General features: G+C 39.8%; 1 protein-coding gene across 1 annotated transcript in view; it reads left to right on the forward strand.

Annotated features, from left to right (window-relative positions):
- angpt1 (angiopoietin 1) overlaps positions 1-16971 on the forward strand; it is a 56801-nt gene extending 39830 nt beyond the window's left edge. The window contains exons 8-9 of the mRNA XM_030741881.1: positions 10816-10946; positions 15138-16971. Coding sequence (XP_030597741.1) covers positions 10816-10946; positions 15138-15301 — 295 coding nt within the window. The 3' untranslated portion in view covers positions 15302-16971. The remainder of the gene's footprint in view (positions 1-10815; positions 10947-15137) is intronic.
- Positions 16972-20951: the final 3980 nt, after the last annotated feature.

Here is a 20951-nt window from a genome sequence, read left to right on the forward strand (position 1 = left end):
AAGCGATAGTAAGTAGGCCTGTGTTCTAGCTGGTTTTCAAATATTTCCTTTCATCTGAGGCAATTTACTGGAATACAGACTGCGTCAGCGCGAGTCAGACAAACATTTATAAAGACCTTATAGTGTATAGTCAGTCACCTTGTTTCTTGCTTTCTCCCTTTCACTCACACGCACACTCGAAGCACTAAAGAAAACAAGGCTGTGAACACATAAGCACCACTTGGAAAGAAGGCAAAATTATAATCTAAGTCCAACAATGCGCACGACCCACCATTTATCATAAACAATACAGAGAATTACCCGCCAGGAAATGCTTGTCCTGCTGCCAGAGTCTTGTTTCATCTACATATACTGTGAAGCACAAACCTCTCAGCTCGATGAGAGGGAGGGAGGTGTGCAATTATTTCTTTGTGAAATATTGGGTCCTAATCCTTGGCAGATGAAATCATGTACGCAGCATAAATGTCACGTTTATTACCAGCGCTGTAAAAGTTTAGACCTGCCATTTATCCTCGCTCAGTCATCGGATTCTTGTTGAGTTTGCCCACTGCAATAAAACTGTTAAAACAGTGCATTACTAACAATCAAATGATTCATATCATTTGGATAATTGATTGGCATTTCAGTGTATATTTAGGTTTTATTTGGTTTGTCAAATGTCAAAAGCTGGTTCTGGAAGTTAAAAGACAGAATGAAAGGATATACCTTTCCATTAGAGTGTGTGTATGTGTGTGCGTAACACAAATGTCTAATCAGCAAATCACGTGGCAGCAACTCAAAGTATTTAGGCATGCAGACACAGTCAAACGACCTGCTGAAGTTCAAACTGAGCATCAGAATGGGGAAGAAAGGTGATTTAAGTGACTTTGGTGCCAGATGGATTCGTCTCAGGATTTCAGGAACTGCTGATCTGCTGGGATTTTCCCACACAACCATCTCTAGGGTTTACAGAGAACGGTCCGAAAAAAAGAGAAAATATGCAGTGAGCATCAGTTCTCTGAATGAACAAAAATGGCTTATTGATGTCAGAGGTCAGAGGAGAATGGTCAGACTGCTTCAAGCTGATGGAATGGCAACAGAAACTCAAATAACATTTGTTACAAGTGAGGTATGCAGGAGAGCGTCCCGGAACTCACAATAGACCAAACCTTGGAGGAGATGGCCTACAGCAACAGAAGACCACACAAGGTGCCACTCCTATCAACTAAGAACAGGAAACTGAGGCTACAATTCACACGGGCTCACCAAAATAAGACTGAAAAAACATTTCATGGTCTGATGAGTCTTTATTTCTGCTGCAGCAGTCAGATGGTAGGGTCAGAGTTTAATATAAAGAATATGAAAGAATGGATCAATCCTACCTTGTACCAACAGTTGAGGTTGGTGGTGCAATGTACCAACTGAGCTTAAACACCTAGCTTACCTGAGTACTGCTGCTGACCATGTCCATCCCATTATAACCACAGCGTACCCATCTAATGAAGGCTGCTTCCAGCAGGATAGTGCACCATCTCACAAAGCTGAAATCATCTCAAACTGCTTTCTTCAACATGACAGTGAATTAACTGAATTGACAGTGATGTGGTGGAACGGGAGATTCACATCATGGATGCACTGATAAATCTGCAGCAACTTTGTGATTCTATCATGTCAATATGGACCAAAATACAGCACCTTGTTGAATCTGTACAGCAAAGAATTAGGTGTACCTAATAAAGGGGTAGATGAGTGGAGTCCTGCCCTGAAAACCTTTTTTTCTCCCATAAAGTATAAGTGATAATACGGCCAGATCAATGCAGTAAGAGGTAACTAAAAAAGAAAGAAATCTACACAGTGAAAGCTGACATCAGCAAGATTGTTTAAATCATGAATGAACATATCGTAACACTTTGACAGGCATTTCATTTGAGTAGACCTAAAGAGTTTTCTGCTGAACCACAAGCTTATACGATTGTGACATGAGTTCATTTCACAATCGTATAAGCTTGATTTGTGGTTCAGTGGAAAACTCTATAGGTCTATTTTGGGTTTTTTGCTTCATTGTGACTCAAGTCACCATAATTGCGAGGTTACTTTCTTTATAAACAGCTGAAAAAAGTTCCCTATCATCATATCTAATCTGGTTGCTGTGGCGCAGCAGGGGCTGCAGAAAAGAAAAGAGTAAAATCAAATATAATTTCATGACCTGCAAATATTTTTCTAACTATAGCCATCAGATGAACACATGCAGTTAATTACTCTCATTTGTCAAAGTTTTTTTGTTTTTTTTTCACAAACTGGCTCTGCATTGTCAGTATTAATAGCATGAAACCAAAAAAACACAGTTGTCCAGTATGAAAAAGAAAGTAAAATAGCAAATAATTTAGTAATGCAAGAAAGAATTAAGAATTCCTTATTAAGAGAATTTAAATGGAATGAACAAAAACAACAAAGCTGAGTCAGAGGGTAAAAATTGTACAAAATGAAGCTTGCTTTTCTTTTATAATGCTTTCAAAATACTTTTTACATAATGACCTTTGTTCTGACTTTGCAAATAAACAAATACATCCCTATTATTATAAACATTAGCCAGGAAAGGAAACTCAGAGACACCTAAAAGTGTTACGATTACAGGTTTAAAAATGAAGGTAGAAAAGCTTGCAGCAGAGCTGTAAATAGAATTAGCAGAAACAAAGGAGTATCATCTGCAAAAAACATGTAACTGATAACTACAGATGAAGCACTCTTTATGATACAACACAGAAAACAAACAAAACTAACAAAAATATTCACACAAAGTGCATCTGTGCATAAAAAATGTTAACTAGATTCGAGCCTCACAAGAATTGCCAACATAATCATATTTTCATAATGTGCTTAATCATATTTTATTGGCAAACTGATTCATGGAGGGATATAATGTTATTCAGTATAGTTCAACTAAATAAAGAGCATATCTGTCCCAGGAGATTGGCCCTAAAATGGGGGCTGTCAAGAAGCCATTCCTAGGGTGAGGGAAACAAGGCTGAGGTATGCCAAATTACACAAGAACTGCACTGAAAATCAGAGGCAGCGTTTCCTATGGAGGGATAAAATTCAAAAATTTTTGCCTCAAATTATCATCAGTATATATGGAGGAGGTCAGGAGAGAGATACAGCCGCCTCTAAAACACGGTGGAGGCTCTGTCATGGTTTGGGGCTGCATTTATTGGAGATTTTGCCAAAACAGATGGAATTATGAACACAGATATTTTTTTTTGATCCACCATGCAATAACATTTGGAAAGCATTTGATCAGCAACAGCTTCATTTTTCAGCATGACAATGATCCCAAACATGCTGCTAGTGCAGCAAAAGCATGCCTGGATAGAAAACAATATTGGAGCAGTGTGGGATCATGTTGAAAGAGTGCGGAACAAAAGGAAGCCAATCTTCCTTGGCTTCCTTTTGATTTTTGAATGTCCTTTAAGAAGCCTGGAGAACTATTCCTAAAGACTTGAAGAAGTTTTAAGAAAGCTGCCAAAGAGAGTTCAGGCTCTGTTGAAGAATAAAGGTGGTGGTAATTTTGCAGAGTACTGTACAAACCTGGCCAATTCTCTTTAGTTTTAATACTTTTTGTAGAAATAATCATTTTAAGTTTCAGCAAGTACAGGGTAAGCAATATGGGTCACTGAATGCCTGACTATGTTTAATGCATCTTAAAACATTAATGCACATCTGAAGATGCAGAGACATTCCTCGGGCACCAAACAAAGCAATCATTTCTTAAATAGCTTCAGATAGAAACACTTACAGCAGTTCAATATATGCGTAGACACAAGTTGAGGTTTAAACGGAATAAATCTCTTTTATGCATGTTCAAAATCTCCCACCTAGAAAACTTATACAGTATGTTTATTTTTTAACGAGCCATTACATCTTTATTCAGAGTCCCTGTTGAGAAAGCCAAGTTCCTAAAATGCACTGATTTCTCCATGTGGTAATGACTAAGGTCCCCGTGGAATCAGATCTCATTTAGATGTTTTTCATTCGGAGATTTAGAAAAGAAATTGGCAGAGATTTGAGTTACAAAATGTTAGCTTCTTCTTTATCCAAAACTCACATTGAGATTATTGAGATTGAGACACCTTAAGTTGGATCTAATTGCATCCCATCTCTGCAAGTTTCAGTTTGGACAGTTTCTGATTCTCACTGCTCGCAAATATGCAACACAAAACTGATTGTGCTTTTGTTTATCAACGCTAAAATTTTTCTGGTTCAGAAGGGGAAAATTGGAGGGGCAGTATGTGTGACAGTGAGCATGATCGATCTGCATGTTTTAACAGGCATAACAAGATCAATGGGTCAGTGGCCATGCTCCACAAAAACATGCCACAAAACAATTGAAATTATAAAGTATATTGCCAAATTATATACACTATGACAAATGCCTTACTGGATGTGTTTCTCAGTGGAGCTGTACCCACTGGCAAGAGAGCAGCTAGCCAGACACCGCTGTGGCCTTGTGGTAAGAAGCCAACTCTCAGTCAGGGTGATTAACCTCTGCAATGGCTTAACGCGCAGAGGCTAATGCTGAACTCTCAGCTGACAGCGCTGTCGCCTGCATGTAAGGAGATGGAAAAAACAAGAACGCTTAGCCACCATCCTAACTTTATCTCTGGCATTTTCTTCAAAGGACACCCTGAACTTTAGTGTAACATACATTCCATTAGAAATATTGCTTCAGGACATGACCCAAACCTTCCCAGAATAATTCTTCTACGAAGTTACAGTATGACAGAAATGTTCTCTCAGTTCAGGGTAACACAGCGTGTTGAGAAATAGAACATGTCAGCTTAAAGAGCGAGTTCAAAGAGGCAATGTGTTCGCAGAACTACGGCCCCACATCAGTCCCACTTACTAAGCTGTAATCCGCCGAATCTGGGAAGAAATAGCTGTAAGAGGTCATTTCTGGACATTTTACGGCTTTAAATTAAGCAGATTTAGTTTAGTGTATGTTAACTTAGCCTGAACATTAAAAAAAAAAAAAAAAAATGCCGAAAAAAGATTTCTTACTAAAAAGTGAAAGGCCTTCATTGTGCCTCTTAATGATGTTGATGATCATGTTTTAGGTTACAGTCTGATAAAATGTCAATCATTGTAACCTAGTTTCACTTGGATGTAGTCTCAGATAAACACATTAGTGTCATCTGATAGCTCACCTCACACTGTTACAGCTGATTTCCCACGTACACAGTTTGGAGCTGTAATACTCTAGAGTGCAGACTCATTATGACTGAAACGGAATCTGTATCAAGGCTTTAAGGGATCAGCTCACCCAAATTACACACATATAAAACTCATTTTATCTTAGTCGCATTTGGTTATGCAGGTTTGTTTGTGTCTTGATGTATCTTCCTTGGAGACATTTGCATCTGAACCTAATACAGTCCGAGTTTGTGGAATTTCCTTGTGGAACTTTGTGTCTTTTCAGAAACTCTTGTTACAGTTTCTGCAGCTATTGTTCATGCTTTATTTTTTTAGGTTTCAAAAGAAGATTTAGCCAGAAGTGATCATATTTGGAACACATTTACAGTAGGTTATCAACTAAGCCTAGCTTTTCCTCTTATTTTTTTTATCTAAGCTTAGGCTAGCTGGCTATGTGTGACTTTTTTTGTGATCACATAATTTAAACGTGATGATCACCATTGAACACCAGCACAAGTGTTTTATAATTATATAGAAATCATAAATCTTGTTTTAGTTTGTCTGTTGTCATGTCGTCATCCTTTAGTGGTAACATGCACTGTTGCTACTTAGACTTTCTGAATATGTTAAAAGATCGGAAACAATCCAGCATTCCCAGTGGATAATAGAGACCTGAGATGACACATAACTCTTTGCCCTGTCACTAAGACAAACCAAATAATTGCAAAATTATTTTTTACTAATGTACCTTGACGAATTGCATTACTAAGTTTCTTTAACGCCAGATCAGATTAGCTTGTATTGCCTTTTTAGTTTCCAGTCTGGCTGAGCAGACGTCTGTCTTTTGATACATTTCATTAACAGGAAGATGCCACATCTGCCAAGGTCTTTTTCTCTGTCTAATTCTAAACAGGCTTCAGTAAAAGCATCTGTTCCTCTTGTGTTCATAACTTGGCCCCTCTTTGGATTATACCACTTACTATTTGAGTGCTTAATGGACTCTGACAGGAAAAACTGCAGATGTCAGTTGTATTGGGGATTTTTGGTCTTTTAAAGATGCAGCATAGCTGGTAAACACAGCCGCAGATGATTTCAAGCCGCTTGCCAAAGCGTCGTGTCGAAAAGGTTTCTTGAAGATCTGCTCTGGCGATTCATCAGTGCAGCGCCGATCGTAAAGAGCTAAAGAAAACAGAGAGAGAGTGAATGTGAAGCACGGTCTGTTCTCTATCAGAGCATTAGCAGACCTCATCCTTGACACTGAATGTTGTATTGCTCAGGATCAGGAATTAGCTGATGGAAGTCATCCTACTTGTAAGTGAGGCAGTGTTTTGGGATGAGTTTACTGTGAGCTGGAAAATATCTCCAAAGACATCTGTTGCCTTTTAGACACATATAAAAGTCCAGTATGTCACAGATTATGTTGTGGATACGCATACAGGAACATTGCGCATTTACACACTTTACACACTTTTTGCGTAATATTCACCGACCCTTATTAAAACTTGCCATGTCCAGCGGTCATTGCTGCCACTGATTAAAAGCATGACTCACCCTCACGTCGTAGGATCATGCCTTCTGGTTTAGTGGCTTAGTGAATTCCCCTCTGTGACTAGCAGACATACTTTTTACCCTGGTGTACAAATCGTCCGTTTACACAGCTGTCCAAATACAGGAGTCTTTCACGTTGAATGACTTTCTTTCCTGGGAAGCCTATCAATCTAGTTCTTTGAGATGCACAACCTGATGCCTCAGAGCTACAAGCCTCACAAAGGCTTTGTGGTGAGACATAAAACACTGTATTTTTTTTATGTTTGTTACTTTCTCATCGGAAAACTCAAAGTGGATGGAAGGTTCACAACACGCCCACGCTCCCCTGTTGTCGATAAAATAATCTCAGGCAATTACTTTGTTTGGGAGTGAACCATAGTTAATAATAATAATAATAACAATAATACTGATGGAGACCTTACTGGCTTGGTGATGCGATCCTGATCTTGGGATGTGCAATTTCTTCTGCTGGGAAAAAGTGAAATTGAGAGAGCGTGAGAAAAACAGACATCCATGGAGAAAAAAAGCAAATCTGCGATATGGCCGGATAAGAGAAGGCGCGTTCTGTCCGAGCGCTGCAGGAATTGTCCCCATGCAGCACATATCAATCACACCAGGATTAAATTCACAGTGGACCACACCCAGGAGAAATCTGCTTCCAAGCTTCATATTAGTTTTCAATTTGTGTGCTGTGCATTGAGTGTGTGAAAGAATTCAGCTCCAAACGTGCTGTTTGATGTGATGATCCAAACGAATTTCAATAGCATCGCTTCACCACTTAAAGCGAATGCATATTTATCAAGCTATGCTCTGTAGCTCTCAAGTAAGCATATGCTAAATAAGCTTATACAGGTTTAAATATAATATAAACACACTTTTTAATAAGAGTATAGCATCAAGTCAGTTAAACTCCTGGGATATTGATCTGGTCACTTAAGCAGCAGAGCAGGTTGTTAATCAGTTTCAGCTGCTTTGCTGTTAATGAAATTAACTGGTTTGGTGGTGTTTTAATGGTGATCTGGGGAGGTATATCCATGGATGTGAAGAGACGTACAGACCTCTACAGGGTAGATAACACCACCCTGACGGCCCACCAGCACTGGGATGAAATCCTTGGATCCATTGTCAGATCCTACACTGGTCCACGGGTCCTGGGTTCCTCCTGGTGCACGACAATGCCTGGCCTCATGTGGTGAGAGTATGCAGGCCATTCCTGGAGGATGAAGGAATTGATACCAATGACTGACCCCCACGCTCACCTGACCTAAATCCAATAGAACACCTCTGGGACATTGTTTCTATTGGATTTCTATTGGTGTTCTATTGGAACACCTCTAACGCAGCCATGTTGTACCTCAGACTGCAAAGGAGCTGTGTGATGGCTTGGTCCCAATCTGGGAGGAAATCCCCCAGGACACCATCTGTCATCTCATGAGGAGCATGCCTCGGCATTGTCATGCATGCATACAAGCATGGGGAGGCAATAGAAACTACAGAGTACCATTTTGAGTTGCTGCAATGAAATTTCAGCAAAACTGACTAGCTGCTGCATAACTTTTTCACTTTAATTTTTGGGGTGTCTTTGAATTCAGCCCTCTGTAGCTTGATCATTTTAAATTGTTCCCACTGAGATCGGATGTGCTTTCAAAGTGTTCCTTTCATTTTTATGAGCAGTGTATAAACTTTCAAGCTTAAATAAGTTTAAGACTGCAGACATTTTACACCCCAGACTTAATCAGGTAATTAGGAGAAATATTAAATTCTAAGTTTCAGACTGATATGATATACCATTTTGTTTAAGGGGATTAAGTAAAGAAAGTTAGCATTAAGGTATTGATTAGCATCACACCTAATTTTTGTGACTTTTGGAGTTATTTGGAAATTATTTGATCCCCTGCTGAATTTGTAAGTTTGCTCACTTCCAAAGAAATGAGCAGTCTCTAATTTGTATGTTCATCGCTTTTTACTGCAGAATATCAACCAAAAATTCAGAAAAAACACATTACATCACAATTAATAATTGATTTTCATGTCATTGAGTGAAATAAGTATTTGATACCCTATAACCCAGCCAGAATTCTGACTTCCACAGATTGGCTGTGTGCCGATATTGCTCACAGATTACAATCAATCAGTCAATTACAGATACTCCTGATCTCATCCTCGTTATGTGTATAAAGCACATCTGTTCACAGAAGTTCAATCTTTTCAATTTTCCCATTCCACCACCATGAGCAAGACCAAAGAGCTGTCAAAGGATGCCAGGGACAGGATTGTAGACCTGCACAAGGCTGGAATGGGCTACAAGACCATTTACAAGAAGTCTGGCAACAAGGTGACAACTGTTGTGTTATTCGGAAATAAAAGAAACATAAAATGGCCATCAATCGCCCTCGGTCTGGAGCTCAATGCAAGAGCTTGCTTCATGGGGTGAGGGTGATCATGAGAAAGGTGGTCGATCAGCCCAGAACTACACAGGAGGAGCTTGTTAATGATCTAAAGGCAGTTGGGACCACAGTCACCAAGGACACCATTGGTAACGCACTATGCCATAATGGACACTGAAGATTGGAAATGGATGGATCGTTCAGCATGACAATGACTCAAAACATGCCACAAAGTCAACAAAGGAGTGGCAAAAGAAGAAGCGCATTAAGGTCACAAAGTGGCCTAACCAGTCTCTCTCTGTGGAGCTGAAGCTTCAAGCTGCCAAGCAGCAGCCAAGAAACCTAAAGGATTTAAAGAGTTTCTACAAAGAGGAGTGGGCCAAAATCCCTCACCGAACCTGGTAAGAAACATCGTACCGCTGTGCTTGTCAACAAGGGTTTCCTCCACCACGTACGACGTCGTGTTTTGGGGATTAAATACTTATTTCACTCAGTGACATGCAAATCAATTTATAACTTTTATGGAATGTGTTTTTTTCCGGATTTTTGGTTGAGATTTTGTCTCTCTCCATTAAAATGAAACAACCATAAAAATTAGAGACTGTTTATTTCCTTGGAAGTGAGCAAACTTACAAATTCAGTAGAGAATCGAATAATTATTTCCTCCACTGTAGAAGAAGTAGTTAACACATAGGCAGTGCTAACTACCACCCCACACCCAATCTAGTGTTATTACAGGCAAAATACTTATTTCCCACTTCCTATTTAGAGTATTCTAGTAGTAAGGATCCCACTTCTCATTTTCAGTATAAAAAGGAGATTTTTAATCTCTTAGACCTTTGCCCGGAGAAAGAATATTAGTAATTTTAATGTTTTTTGTATTTTTATTGTGTTTTTAACACTTTGGTTAGCACCTGCTGTTTTAGTATATGTTTCCTATATAAATAAAGTTGTCTTAGCTTGGCTTGGCTAGTAGAAGTAGCCAGGATGTGCAGAGTATCCAAACAACCCAAGAGAACTAACACAATAAATCATATATAACATAAGAAAAAAATGCACTCTGCATTTGTTACGTGGCTCCTTTTTTAAATGTAATAAACTTCAGGGTAGGGTAGGAAAATAGACAAGTGTGTTTGGTTTCGTGACATAAAATGTATAAATAGAGTGAATAGAAGAAGTCCAGGGGCCATGTACCTGAACACAGGAAGTCAAGGAGAAATATTGCGTGCTGAGACACCAGAGATCCACTGTGATTGCTCCCTGTCGGTCCAGCTATGAATAAATGATTTGTTAAACGGGTTATTTATTCCTCTGTTACTGCAGGTAGCTGTTACAGGTCTGTATCTGATGATTTAGCCTGTTGCTGTGGTGTAAATCAGCGTTCGCTGGCTCTACAGGCAGACATGTAATTCCCAGGCATTCCTCGCACTCTCTCACTCACACTTTTGTCTGTAATTCTTTCATGTGCTCTTACTTTTATTCTTTATTTTATATCCGCTCTACTCTGTTCTTCATGTTGCTCCAGGTGTTCTACATATACTCAGTCACAAAAAAATAAACCTCTCAGGAGATATTTCCTGCAGCTTGTTATGTCTTCTCAGTGCCTTTATTGCTTTCACTTGCTGACATCACTGTACTTCTCTCCCCCACTTCCTCCCACGTACATGTTTTTAAGTTCTGACTCCCTCCTCTTCCTCCTCCTGATGTCTCTCAGGCTGTTCCTGAAAAGCCACAGTGGGACTGCGGGCAGACAGAGCAGTCTAGTAATCCACGGAGCCGATTTCAGTACCAAGGACATGGACAATGACAACTGCATGTGCAAGTGCGCCCTCATGCTAACTGGTGGTAAGTGCAGTCAAGCAGTGCATCATAGTTACACATACATTCATGGCAAAACATGTTACTTACATAAACTGTAACACCTTCATCCATCCATCCATCCATGGACTTGAAGATTTTTTCTGTGTGGTCTGTTTACATTTAAAATATTCTAGTCACTGTTCTGAAATTTGCTGCAATAAAATCCAACAAGAGCAGTCAGATAATCAAACCTTTTATGTCTAAACCACTAAATATGAAATTGATCCCGTTCACTGACAGATCACCTCACATATTTACAGAATGCTCCTAGTTTAAAGTCACCTGGAAAATGTGAGTCCAGAGTTCACGCCACATGTATTCCAGCTCATTTTTAGGCCCTCCTGGAAGAAGTGACTGGCTCTTTAACTGCTGACTGATCTGTGATGTTTTTGTACCACTCGGTTCTGGTCAGTTTGGGCACACACAATATCAAACTTGTTTGTTTTTTCATAACCAAAATTGTTTGGCTTCCCTAAGGGTTTGTTTAAAAGTTGTGTGTTATCATTTTGGGTTTCTTGCATAGCCTGACTTTGTTCTTCGTAATGTCGCCACATTCCCCGTCTCAACAGATATCATGACCACAGTGTCTACAATTACAAAAAGGCACCGAAGGATAATGTAGAAGAAGTATCCCTTTTTCTTTTATATAGCACTGAGGACTCAATGCAGTTACTTTTATGAGAACGTGATGCAAAGCTATGGCCAATCCATCTGCTATTCCAAAAGCAGCTTTCCCTTTTTTTGTTTTATCCCCAACACCACAATGTTCATTGCACAATCATTAGCTCAGGTCACTGTGATCACAACCTCCTCACTCTGCAAATGTGGTCAATTAAACCTCTATCTGCACCTATTAGTCTATATTCTGCATTCACTCCCACATGCATAATGCTGAGGTTGGAAACAAGCACATATAAAAATCCCTGGGCGCGGCACCAAGTGTCAGAGAGATTTAAAATGACTCTGCTTCTCATGCTGTGTAAGTGGAGCTCGCTGACCCCTTGCTGTCACCTCGTGGAAGCTCTGTTGCTGTGGATTTCTGAGCTGGTACCAATCAAGGACTTCTAAATGCAAATTTAAGATCAGAATTACCTCTTAGGTCATTCCAAATGCAGTGGGTTAAAGGGAACTTGGAATTGATCACTGATCAACACCCCTACTCTGCTTGATTCATGGCGCGCCTACGGCCAGCCACAAATGAGTATGACAACATGCAGCCTGATTCAAGGCTGATCTGAACCCAGCTTTGCATTAGTGGTTCTGTATATGGTTTATCATTCGATTTGTTCCCTACATTTATAAGAGCGAGTCTGACATCAAATGATGTAAGTACCTTGAATATACAAGGGGAAAATATTTCTCTGCTACCTTTAATGAGGACAACCGCAGCATGCAATGCTAAGAATACAGTGTGGACACACATAACGTATATATTTTCCCATCTCCATAACATACAGTAGGGATGACGCTCAGACACCAGGAGGAGGGAGGAGTCCATTTATCATGAGAACAAACTGCAGTGCTTGAAAGTTTTTCAAAGGAAGACGTCCTCATATATTTTACAAGCTGGAAACTGAGAGACTATGAATCATAAATCCCAAAGCATTGTGATTTGCACACTAAATGTTTACATGTATTGTGGCAGTTGTGTGGTCTGCAGTATATCCACAAGTATTGTAAGAGATGGCAGGTAGTTCACATTTGCTTTATGGGTTGAAGAGTAAAAAAAAAAAAAAATGCAATCTCAATAAAATAAAACTAAACAGAACACAGTGCAAAAAAAAAAAAAAAAAAGGTTTCAAGTCTAATTTAGTCTCAGTCATTATACAGTATATACTAGTTGTTTAGTGTAAAATATAATGGCAGTATTCACTCTCTTTCTAGCTCTGTTTTGTTCTCCACCAAGTCATTTGGTGCGGTGCAGGGACTGTAATGCACACCGGGGTTCTGGAGTTTACATATCGTTCACTGTAGCTGGAAACTGATGCAAATGGTAAGACTGAACCAAAACAGTGAAGCTGTGGCCTTATAAACAAACTGCTAAAAATGTTCCTGTCACTTTAAGAAACCCCCGTTCTGTAATTACACATAATTTATTACTGCACTTGGACTATAGACTATTGCGGCATTAACCTTTCGTCACTTCAGAAACCTTGCCTGACTGAATTTCATGTATTCATAAATTGCAGCACCACAAGTTCAGCTGCACTTCCCTCTGGCACCTGCACCTGAAATTATATGCAGCAGTGGAAATATAAAAAGGCGTCCCCTGTTTTCCACGCCAGGTTAACCATTCGTCCTGGGATGAAGCGGCAATCAATGTGAAACTTATATCTCTGTGATGTGTGCCAGCAACAAGGGCAGAATCCTGCTCCTGATTACTGACAGGTCTCAGTGAAATGTCATGCTGTTGCACACTTGTGGTATTCAGGTCTGCCAGAAGGGAGAGGTGCCATTTGCCACTGTGTGACTGACACATTCCATTCCTCCATATGTTCTATATCTGACTGTGTTCCAGTGTGACCGTGTTTAGCGATTCAGATATAAGAATTGATCAGTGGCAGATAGGATGACATAAACATTGTGTCCAAGTAGTGCTTCATGCTGTTTAGACAGATGCAGTATAAAGCACACAGATGCGCACAAATGCCACTTTTGGCTGCTCCCTTATTCACTAGGGGCCACTGCAACAGGTAGCTCCACCTGTTTGATTTGGCAGATTTTTATGCCAGATGCCCCTCCTGACGCAACCCTCAAGGGATTTGTCTCCTCCCTAACCGGGGGTACACTAAAATGCTTTCTAAATAAGCATAGCTACAATTAAGGTCAAATTAGGTAATTTAATAAGAGCAGAGAATATGTAGATAAAAGTATTTGAAGCACCAATCAACCCAGTGCTTTAAAAACAAATGCAATCCTTTTAAAATCAGTTCTGTATTCACTTGTAGCCAATGAGGAGAGGCCAGGAGTATAAGTGAGAGGTACCAGTTGGTACCAGCGTGCAGTCGGCTGCAGCATTTTAAACCAGCTGGCAGCCAGATGGTCTGATTGCATAATTCCTACATAGAAATTGAGTTACAGCGGTCGAGGTGAGAGGAAAGTAAAACATGAACTTTAGTTTTTAAACCTTTAACAGTTAGATTTTTATTTCCCACCAGTATGGCGCCTGCGCTAGTACGTTTTTCCGAAACAGCTCACATTCTGGCAGATTTGAGAACCGTTACATATCATTAGTTTTGAAAGCAATTCCATTGTCATTTTCATTGGAAGAAAATCGTGGGATTCAAAATCTATGAGCTGCATCAACAAATCAGTGATTGATTTTATTTTATTTTTTTGCTGTAGCTATTCCAACAACCACCGACACCAGTGGTTCCAACATTAGGCACATCAGTTTTTCAGTGCTGTGCTGGTACCAGCTTTTTGGCACCGACACCAGTCTCTTTTGGGTGGACGTGCATGGAACCAGTTCTAGATACATCACTGGCACGGTCACAGAGTCAGTGGAAAAGACTGAAATGCTGTAGAAGTATTTTTTTTATATATCATATACAGTATCATTCAAATCAGTGTATTAAAAGGTGGACAGTAAAACATAAAATTTACTTCAGAAAGATTTAATAATGAGATTCAGGCTAACAAAGACATAGAAGTCGCTTGTAAAATAACAGTAAAGTTTTTAAAAGCAACTCTTAAGGACTAAACAAGCCCGAGTTTGGTGTAAATTATAATATAACCATCTTCTACATCCAGCAACATCCCTTCTCCAACTAACCAATATGGCTCAGAGAAATTATGAAATGTGTCACCTTGTGAGTGGAATAAAAGTTTCCCGTACCACTCACTGCTCTGATGTCCCGCTGAAGCGCATACATACACTCTTTGCTTTAAATAGAAGGAGGTCCCAGAAGTGTTCAGCAACAGGTACTGGCATGCTGATGAACCCACTGACAGCAACACATTCAGCAGATAGCAGGAAATGGTGTCTGAACTTATGCCAAGGCTTTGTGGGAGAGGCCATGGGAAACGTTCAACCTTTACAAAGCACAAAACTTAAGATCGACGTCACTTTATCCTTCACTATCCTTTATCCTTCCTTACCTTAACAATACAGGAATGCTGCTCTGGTCTGTGAACTATAAATAAATAATTTGTTCATTTTTGTCTTCTCTCCAGGTTGGTGGTTTGATGCCTGTGGCCCATCCAACCTCAACGGCATGTACTTTAACCAAGGACAACACATAGGGAAGTTGAACGGCATCAAGTGGCACTACTTTAAGGGTCCCAGCTACTCGCTTCGAGCCACAGCCATGATGATCCGCCCGCTGGACTTCTCCTAGTCTTTTGGCCTTCTGAACTTTCACCTTCCACACATTAAAGGGATATTTCCTATTTCATACTCTCGTCTCATCTCATTTTTGCTGAACATGGGAGTCATCCGGCGTAGCCTTTCCCCCCACATCGACCTGAAAAATCCAGCATGAGGAGGAAGACGGAGCAAGGCGTGATGCGCCAGAACTGATTTCTGTTCCCAAGCACCTTCACAAGCTTGACGTTACAAATGAGGAGGACATTATAAATTTGTCAGCTTGCGGGGAATATTCACACAAACGTCCCAGTTCAGTGTGTTGCAAAAATATGGATGACTTGAACATTTTTGTTAATAGAAAGCAGCTACCACAGAGCTGCACTGACTCTAAAACTGCAGGACAGAAACGTGGCTTTTTTTTTAATTAAAATGTTGCTAACCGAACATAGACCATAAGTATTGTGGCTGTGTTACATATTGTGTTGTATTATTTTTGTTATCCTAACTGTACTCATGAAACTATCTTTTCTAGTGTACAGTGTATACTGAATTTCTGTCTGCATTATGTATACTGTAAGAACATTTGAGGGTGACCTTGAAATTCCAGTGATGATATACAGTTGGTTATAATTACAAAGGTCGCTTGCAGTTATTTGCTGGCAATTATGCACTTGTTATTTTGACAGAGTGTGATTATTTTTAGAGTTCACCGTGTGAGGTTATTATTGGATTAGATTCTGGACTGAGATGTATTTGCCTTGTGTTTTTGGCTGAGAAGCAACTAATACACGCCAAAGTTCACAATATGAGTGATCACCTTACCTCTGCTGGCTATGAAAAACAAGAGACAGACATTATACAAGGACATTAATTTCAATGCATATGCAACTTTAACAGCTGGAGGAATAAAACTCACATTTGCATCCTTGCTCCAAGTGGTTCTTACAGTACAGATTTACACTATATATACTGTATATAGCATACAGTACCACAAAGTGATCATTTCATATTCACAAAGTTGTAAATGCTTATATTAAGCTGGCATCTCAAGAAATTTGAGGTACAGGGTATTTCTGTTTGACCTCTGAACTTTAGACGAAGAGCAGATCATTAAGACGAGTTACATCCAGAATATTTTTCACAGACATCAACATGACACATCCACAGAATGCAGCCAGTTTCTGTTTCTCATCAATGCAGCTTAAGCGAAAAAGAAGGAGTCTGGGTTGGATATGAAGCATGAAATTAATGATTCCACCAACTGATCTGTGCGAACACGCATTTCATAACTTCCAGCTTATAAAAACAGAATCTACTGTGGAGTATTTACTAAAGGTACATGCGGCGAGAAGATAAAGTGTATCTGGAACTTGTAAAATGTCAATTGACATGTTTATTAGCATACTAAAATTGTAGAATTTAATGGGCGTGCATGTAAAGCAGCTTTCATGCTTTTTCTTCTTTTTTTTTTTTCTTTCAGATTTCACTCTGCCAGAAGTACAGTGGTGTTTTGAAGTTGAGCATAAAACATAGAAGTTAAAATAATAACCCTGGAAAAAAAAAAAAGTGCCTTTGATAACTTTGCTTTTACCTCGTTAACTTCTAGATCTGCAGATTTATTTAAACATCTTTTGTAACATGTGGTCAGTGTTGTGTTGCTAAGATTAAATAAAAGAGCATGTGATGCACTAATGTTTTCAATCTGCGTTTAGGCTGGTCTCTGTGAGCCGAAATGATGTGATGATAGACAAGCGTTTAAACACGAGGCTGCAGAATTTAGCCCTCATTACATCTCTTTATTTATTTTTTATTTTTTTTTGCAGACACGCCTCAGCTTCAACAAGCCTCCTTTCATGATAAGATCTTTAACATCAGTGTAAATCTTCTTATACAAATGCTGTACTGTAGGTCGTGCAAAGTAAATGTATTGGTGCAGAAAGACATGAGATAAATCGACTAGATGAACAGACGCGCTTTCTTCTTCTTCTTTTTTTCTAAGAATCGAAGCAGATGGTGCGAAGATTAAAACTCTCTCCGGTCCGCACAGCGGAGTGGTATTGTACTGAGTGGTGGCTCGCTTGCCTGCTCGCTAGTGTCAATGACAGATTGCCAAAGGTGTCAAACGAAGCTGTCATGACTTGCAGTGTCTCTTCATAGCTGACATTCCTCGGCCTAATCAGAGTAAACAAATTACTGCAGCCTGCAGACCCCGAGTGTCCTTCAGCGCCTGCGCTGACCCAACACCCTCACTGGAATGTGTTCTATAGAGAGAGGCAGTGGAGTGTGAAGAGGGTCCTCACAAAGCTGGCAAACACCTATGTGGTCCTAAGAGTCGTCCTTTGTTGGTGTGAGGACAGGAGGTACTAAGGGACTGGGAAGTTTTGTCTCCAGTGATGGTTTAGGATGTTAAGCAAAGTGATGTCCATATACGCACGTACGCACACGCCACCCGCTCCTTACATCGACCGTGCTGAAAATGGATCCTTTCCTGTTAAGTCAGAAAACGCTAAGGGTCAATGAAGACAGCAAGAAGGAGGTGAGGACAGACGGCAGTGGAGCACAACCAAATCAGATAAAACACAATACAGTGCCTGCAGTATGAACACTCACTGCAGGCCTTTGAAACCCCCTAAAGAGACCACCTGCTCAACTAAAACAAATACAAGTAATTAAAGATTCACAGACAGAGGAGGTGAAATTGAAAATAAAAGTGTAGCTGCCCTCGTTTAATTCACTTATATCCGATTTCATTTTTAAAATTCTTACGAATGATCATTGTGCATGCCTCCATCATTATCCCATTAACCCTGTGAAGCCTGAACCATGAAATAACTGCCAGAAAATTCAAATATTTTGAAAATAAAGTGTTTATTGAACCTTCTGACTTTTAAATAAAAGAAATATCAATTTGCATATCTGAGTTTTAATTTGTATAAGTTATCATTTTTGTGCATTTCATTGCTCAAAGATGCATTGTGCAATTTATTTAGGTTTTTCTTGGGGAAAAATAATCACACTGATCTCACAAAATCTCACAAAAACTCCTGTATCAAATATGGTACAGTTAGTGTTACAGGGTTAAGGGTCATGGGGGGCTGGAGCCTATCCCAGGTGACATAGATCGAGAGGCAGGGTACACTCTGGACAGGTCGCCGGTCTGTGAAAGGGCTAACGCCAGGAGACACGCAACCATTTGCACTCGCGTTCACATCCAGCTGGGATAGGCTCCAGCTCCAGATTCTTGAAGTTTTGATAAGCAGTAAAGTGAAATGACCCAGATTTGAGAGAAGATAAGGATGAAAGGGTTGAATGTCAGGCTTTAGAAAGAGTGATGAGTGACCTTTAACACTGAATATAACTGCCAATCATTATAAGCTTAAAGTCGGTCAGTGGCAACCCAGCTGAGCTTGACATCTGATTACCGCTAACATTGCATGCATATATACTAGAACACTGAAGGTCACCACTGAAGAACATGCTGAAGAAGAAGCAGTTGCATGGTTATAGCTGTATCTGTCATTGCCATTGTAAACTAAATGAGCAGTGTCAGCAGACTCAATTCACTTTATCCAAAACAGCTGTTTATCAGTGGTAATGCTCTTTTTGCTTGGCAACAAATGCATCCTCTAATCTCCAGACTTAAAAAAAAGAAACAATCAGACGTGGTTGAATCCAAAATTTAACGAAGTTTGTCACATGAACATATGTCAAGTCTGCCATTGGACGAAACGTAGGAAAATATACACGTCTTTGTAGATCTGCATTTAATGGAGCCCACAGATCAGTCCGGTATAGTACTCTATGCTGTCTTAACCCTAAATGAGTAACTACATTCTAAAACTGAGCTGAAAATGACTATCAGTGTCACGATCTCCTATCTATTGGAATCTCAGGATCTCTTCTACAAAGGCAATGAGTAAGCTAGAGCTATGACAGGCACCAAAAGTATATTTATGACCCTTAGAGACTGTGTGTGCATGTGTAGTATTGCAGTTAATGGCTCTAAAGCCCTCTGGCTGTTCATCATTGGGCAGCACTGAATGTGTTTATCTCTGAATATAAAAGGGATATCAGTGGCCCTCTATGTTATATTTGCTGCCCATGAAAATAAATACATTTCCACAAACAAAGAACTGGTTCCTGAACTTTATTTAAGTTGGGAACCACCATCACCGTGAACGTGTATTTGCCTCCTTCCTGATTTCTTACTTTTGTATATCTGTCACACTTACGTGTTTCAGCTCATCAAACAAATCTTAATATGACAAAGATAGCCCAAGGATATAATAAAAATACAGTTCATAAATTATGATTTTAAAAAAAAAGAGAAAAAAAAAAAGGTATCCAAACCTACCTGGTCCTATGTGAAAAAGTAATTCCTCCTAAACCCAATAACTGGTTGTGTCACCCTTGGCAGTAAGAACTTCAGTCAAGCGTTTTCAGTAACTGGCAATCAGTCTTTTACGTCACTGTGGAGGAACTTTGGCCCTCTCTTCTTGGCAGAATTGCTTCAATTCAGCCACATTGGAGGGTTTTCAAGTTGAAACAGCCGCTTTGAGGTCCAGCCAAAGCATCTCAATCAGAGTTCCAGACTTTGACTGGGCCACTCTAAAACCTTCATTTCAGTTTGGTTTTTTGTGTGTGTGTATTATTTATTTTTGTTTTTGAGCCATTCAGAGGTGGACTTGGTGGTGTGTTTCAGATCATTGTCCTGTTGCATGACCCAAATGTGCTTGAAACTGATGGGTGGACATTCTCCTTCGGGAAATTCTGGTAGAGAGCAGACTTTGTGGTTCCACCAATTACAGCAAGCTGTCCAGGTCCTGAAGCAGCCCGAGAACTTCACACTGCCACCACCATGTTTGACTGTTGGTCTGATGTTCTATTTTATGAAATGTTGTGTTAGTTTTAAGTCTGGCGGGACTCAAGCCTTCCAAAAATTTCAGCTTTCTTCTCATCAGTCCAAAGACTATTTTCCCAAAAGTCTTGGGGATCATCGAGATGTTTTTTTGGCAAATGTGAGACGAGCCTTTGTGTTCTTTTTGGTCAGCAGTGGTTTTCACCTTGGAGCTCTCCCATGGATGCCATTGTCTCATTCTCATTGCTGAATCATGATCACTGACCTCAACTGAGGCGAGTGAGGCCTGCAGTTCTATAATTCTGTTCTGGGTTCTATGCACTCTTGGAGTAATTTTGGTATTCCGGCACTCCTCGGAAGGTTCCCCACTGTTCCAGGTTTTCTCTATTTGTGGATAATACCTCTCACCATGGTTCACTGGAGTCCCAAAGCCTTAGAAATGGCTTTGCTTGCCTTGCCAAACTGATAAATGTCAATGAATTTGTTTCTCATCTGTATTTGAGTTTCTTGAGATCGTGGCGTGATGTGTTTGCTTTTTCCGATCTTTGAGCCTGCTTCACTTTGTCTGGCAGGTTCTATTTAAGCGATTTCTTGATTCGGCAGGTCTGGCAGTAATCAGGCTTGAGTGTCACAATTGAAATTGAACTCAGCTTTCCACAAAATGTGGTTAATCACATTTAACTCATGATGTAACAGGGGGAGCAGTCACTTTTCCACACAGAGCCAGGCAGGTTTGGATCACTTTTTTTCCCCCCTTAATAAATGAAATAATGACTGCATTTTGTGTTTGCTGTGGTTATCTTTCTATAATATTAAAATTTTT

Source organism: Archocentrus centrarchus, chromosome 11, assembly GCF_007364275.1.
Source record: "Archocentrus centrarchus isolate MPI-CPG fArcCen1 chromosome 11, fArcCen1, whole genome shotgun sequence".
Classification (NCBI taxonomy): Eukaryota; Metazoa; Chordata; class Actinopteri; order Cichliformes; family Cichlidae; genus Archocentrus; species Archocentrus centrarchus.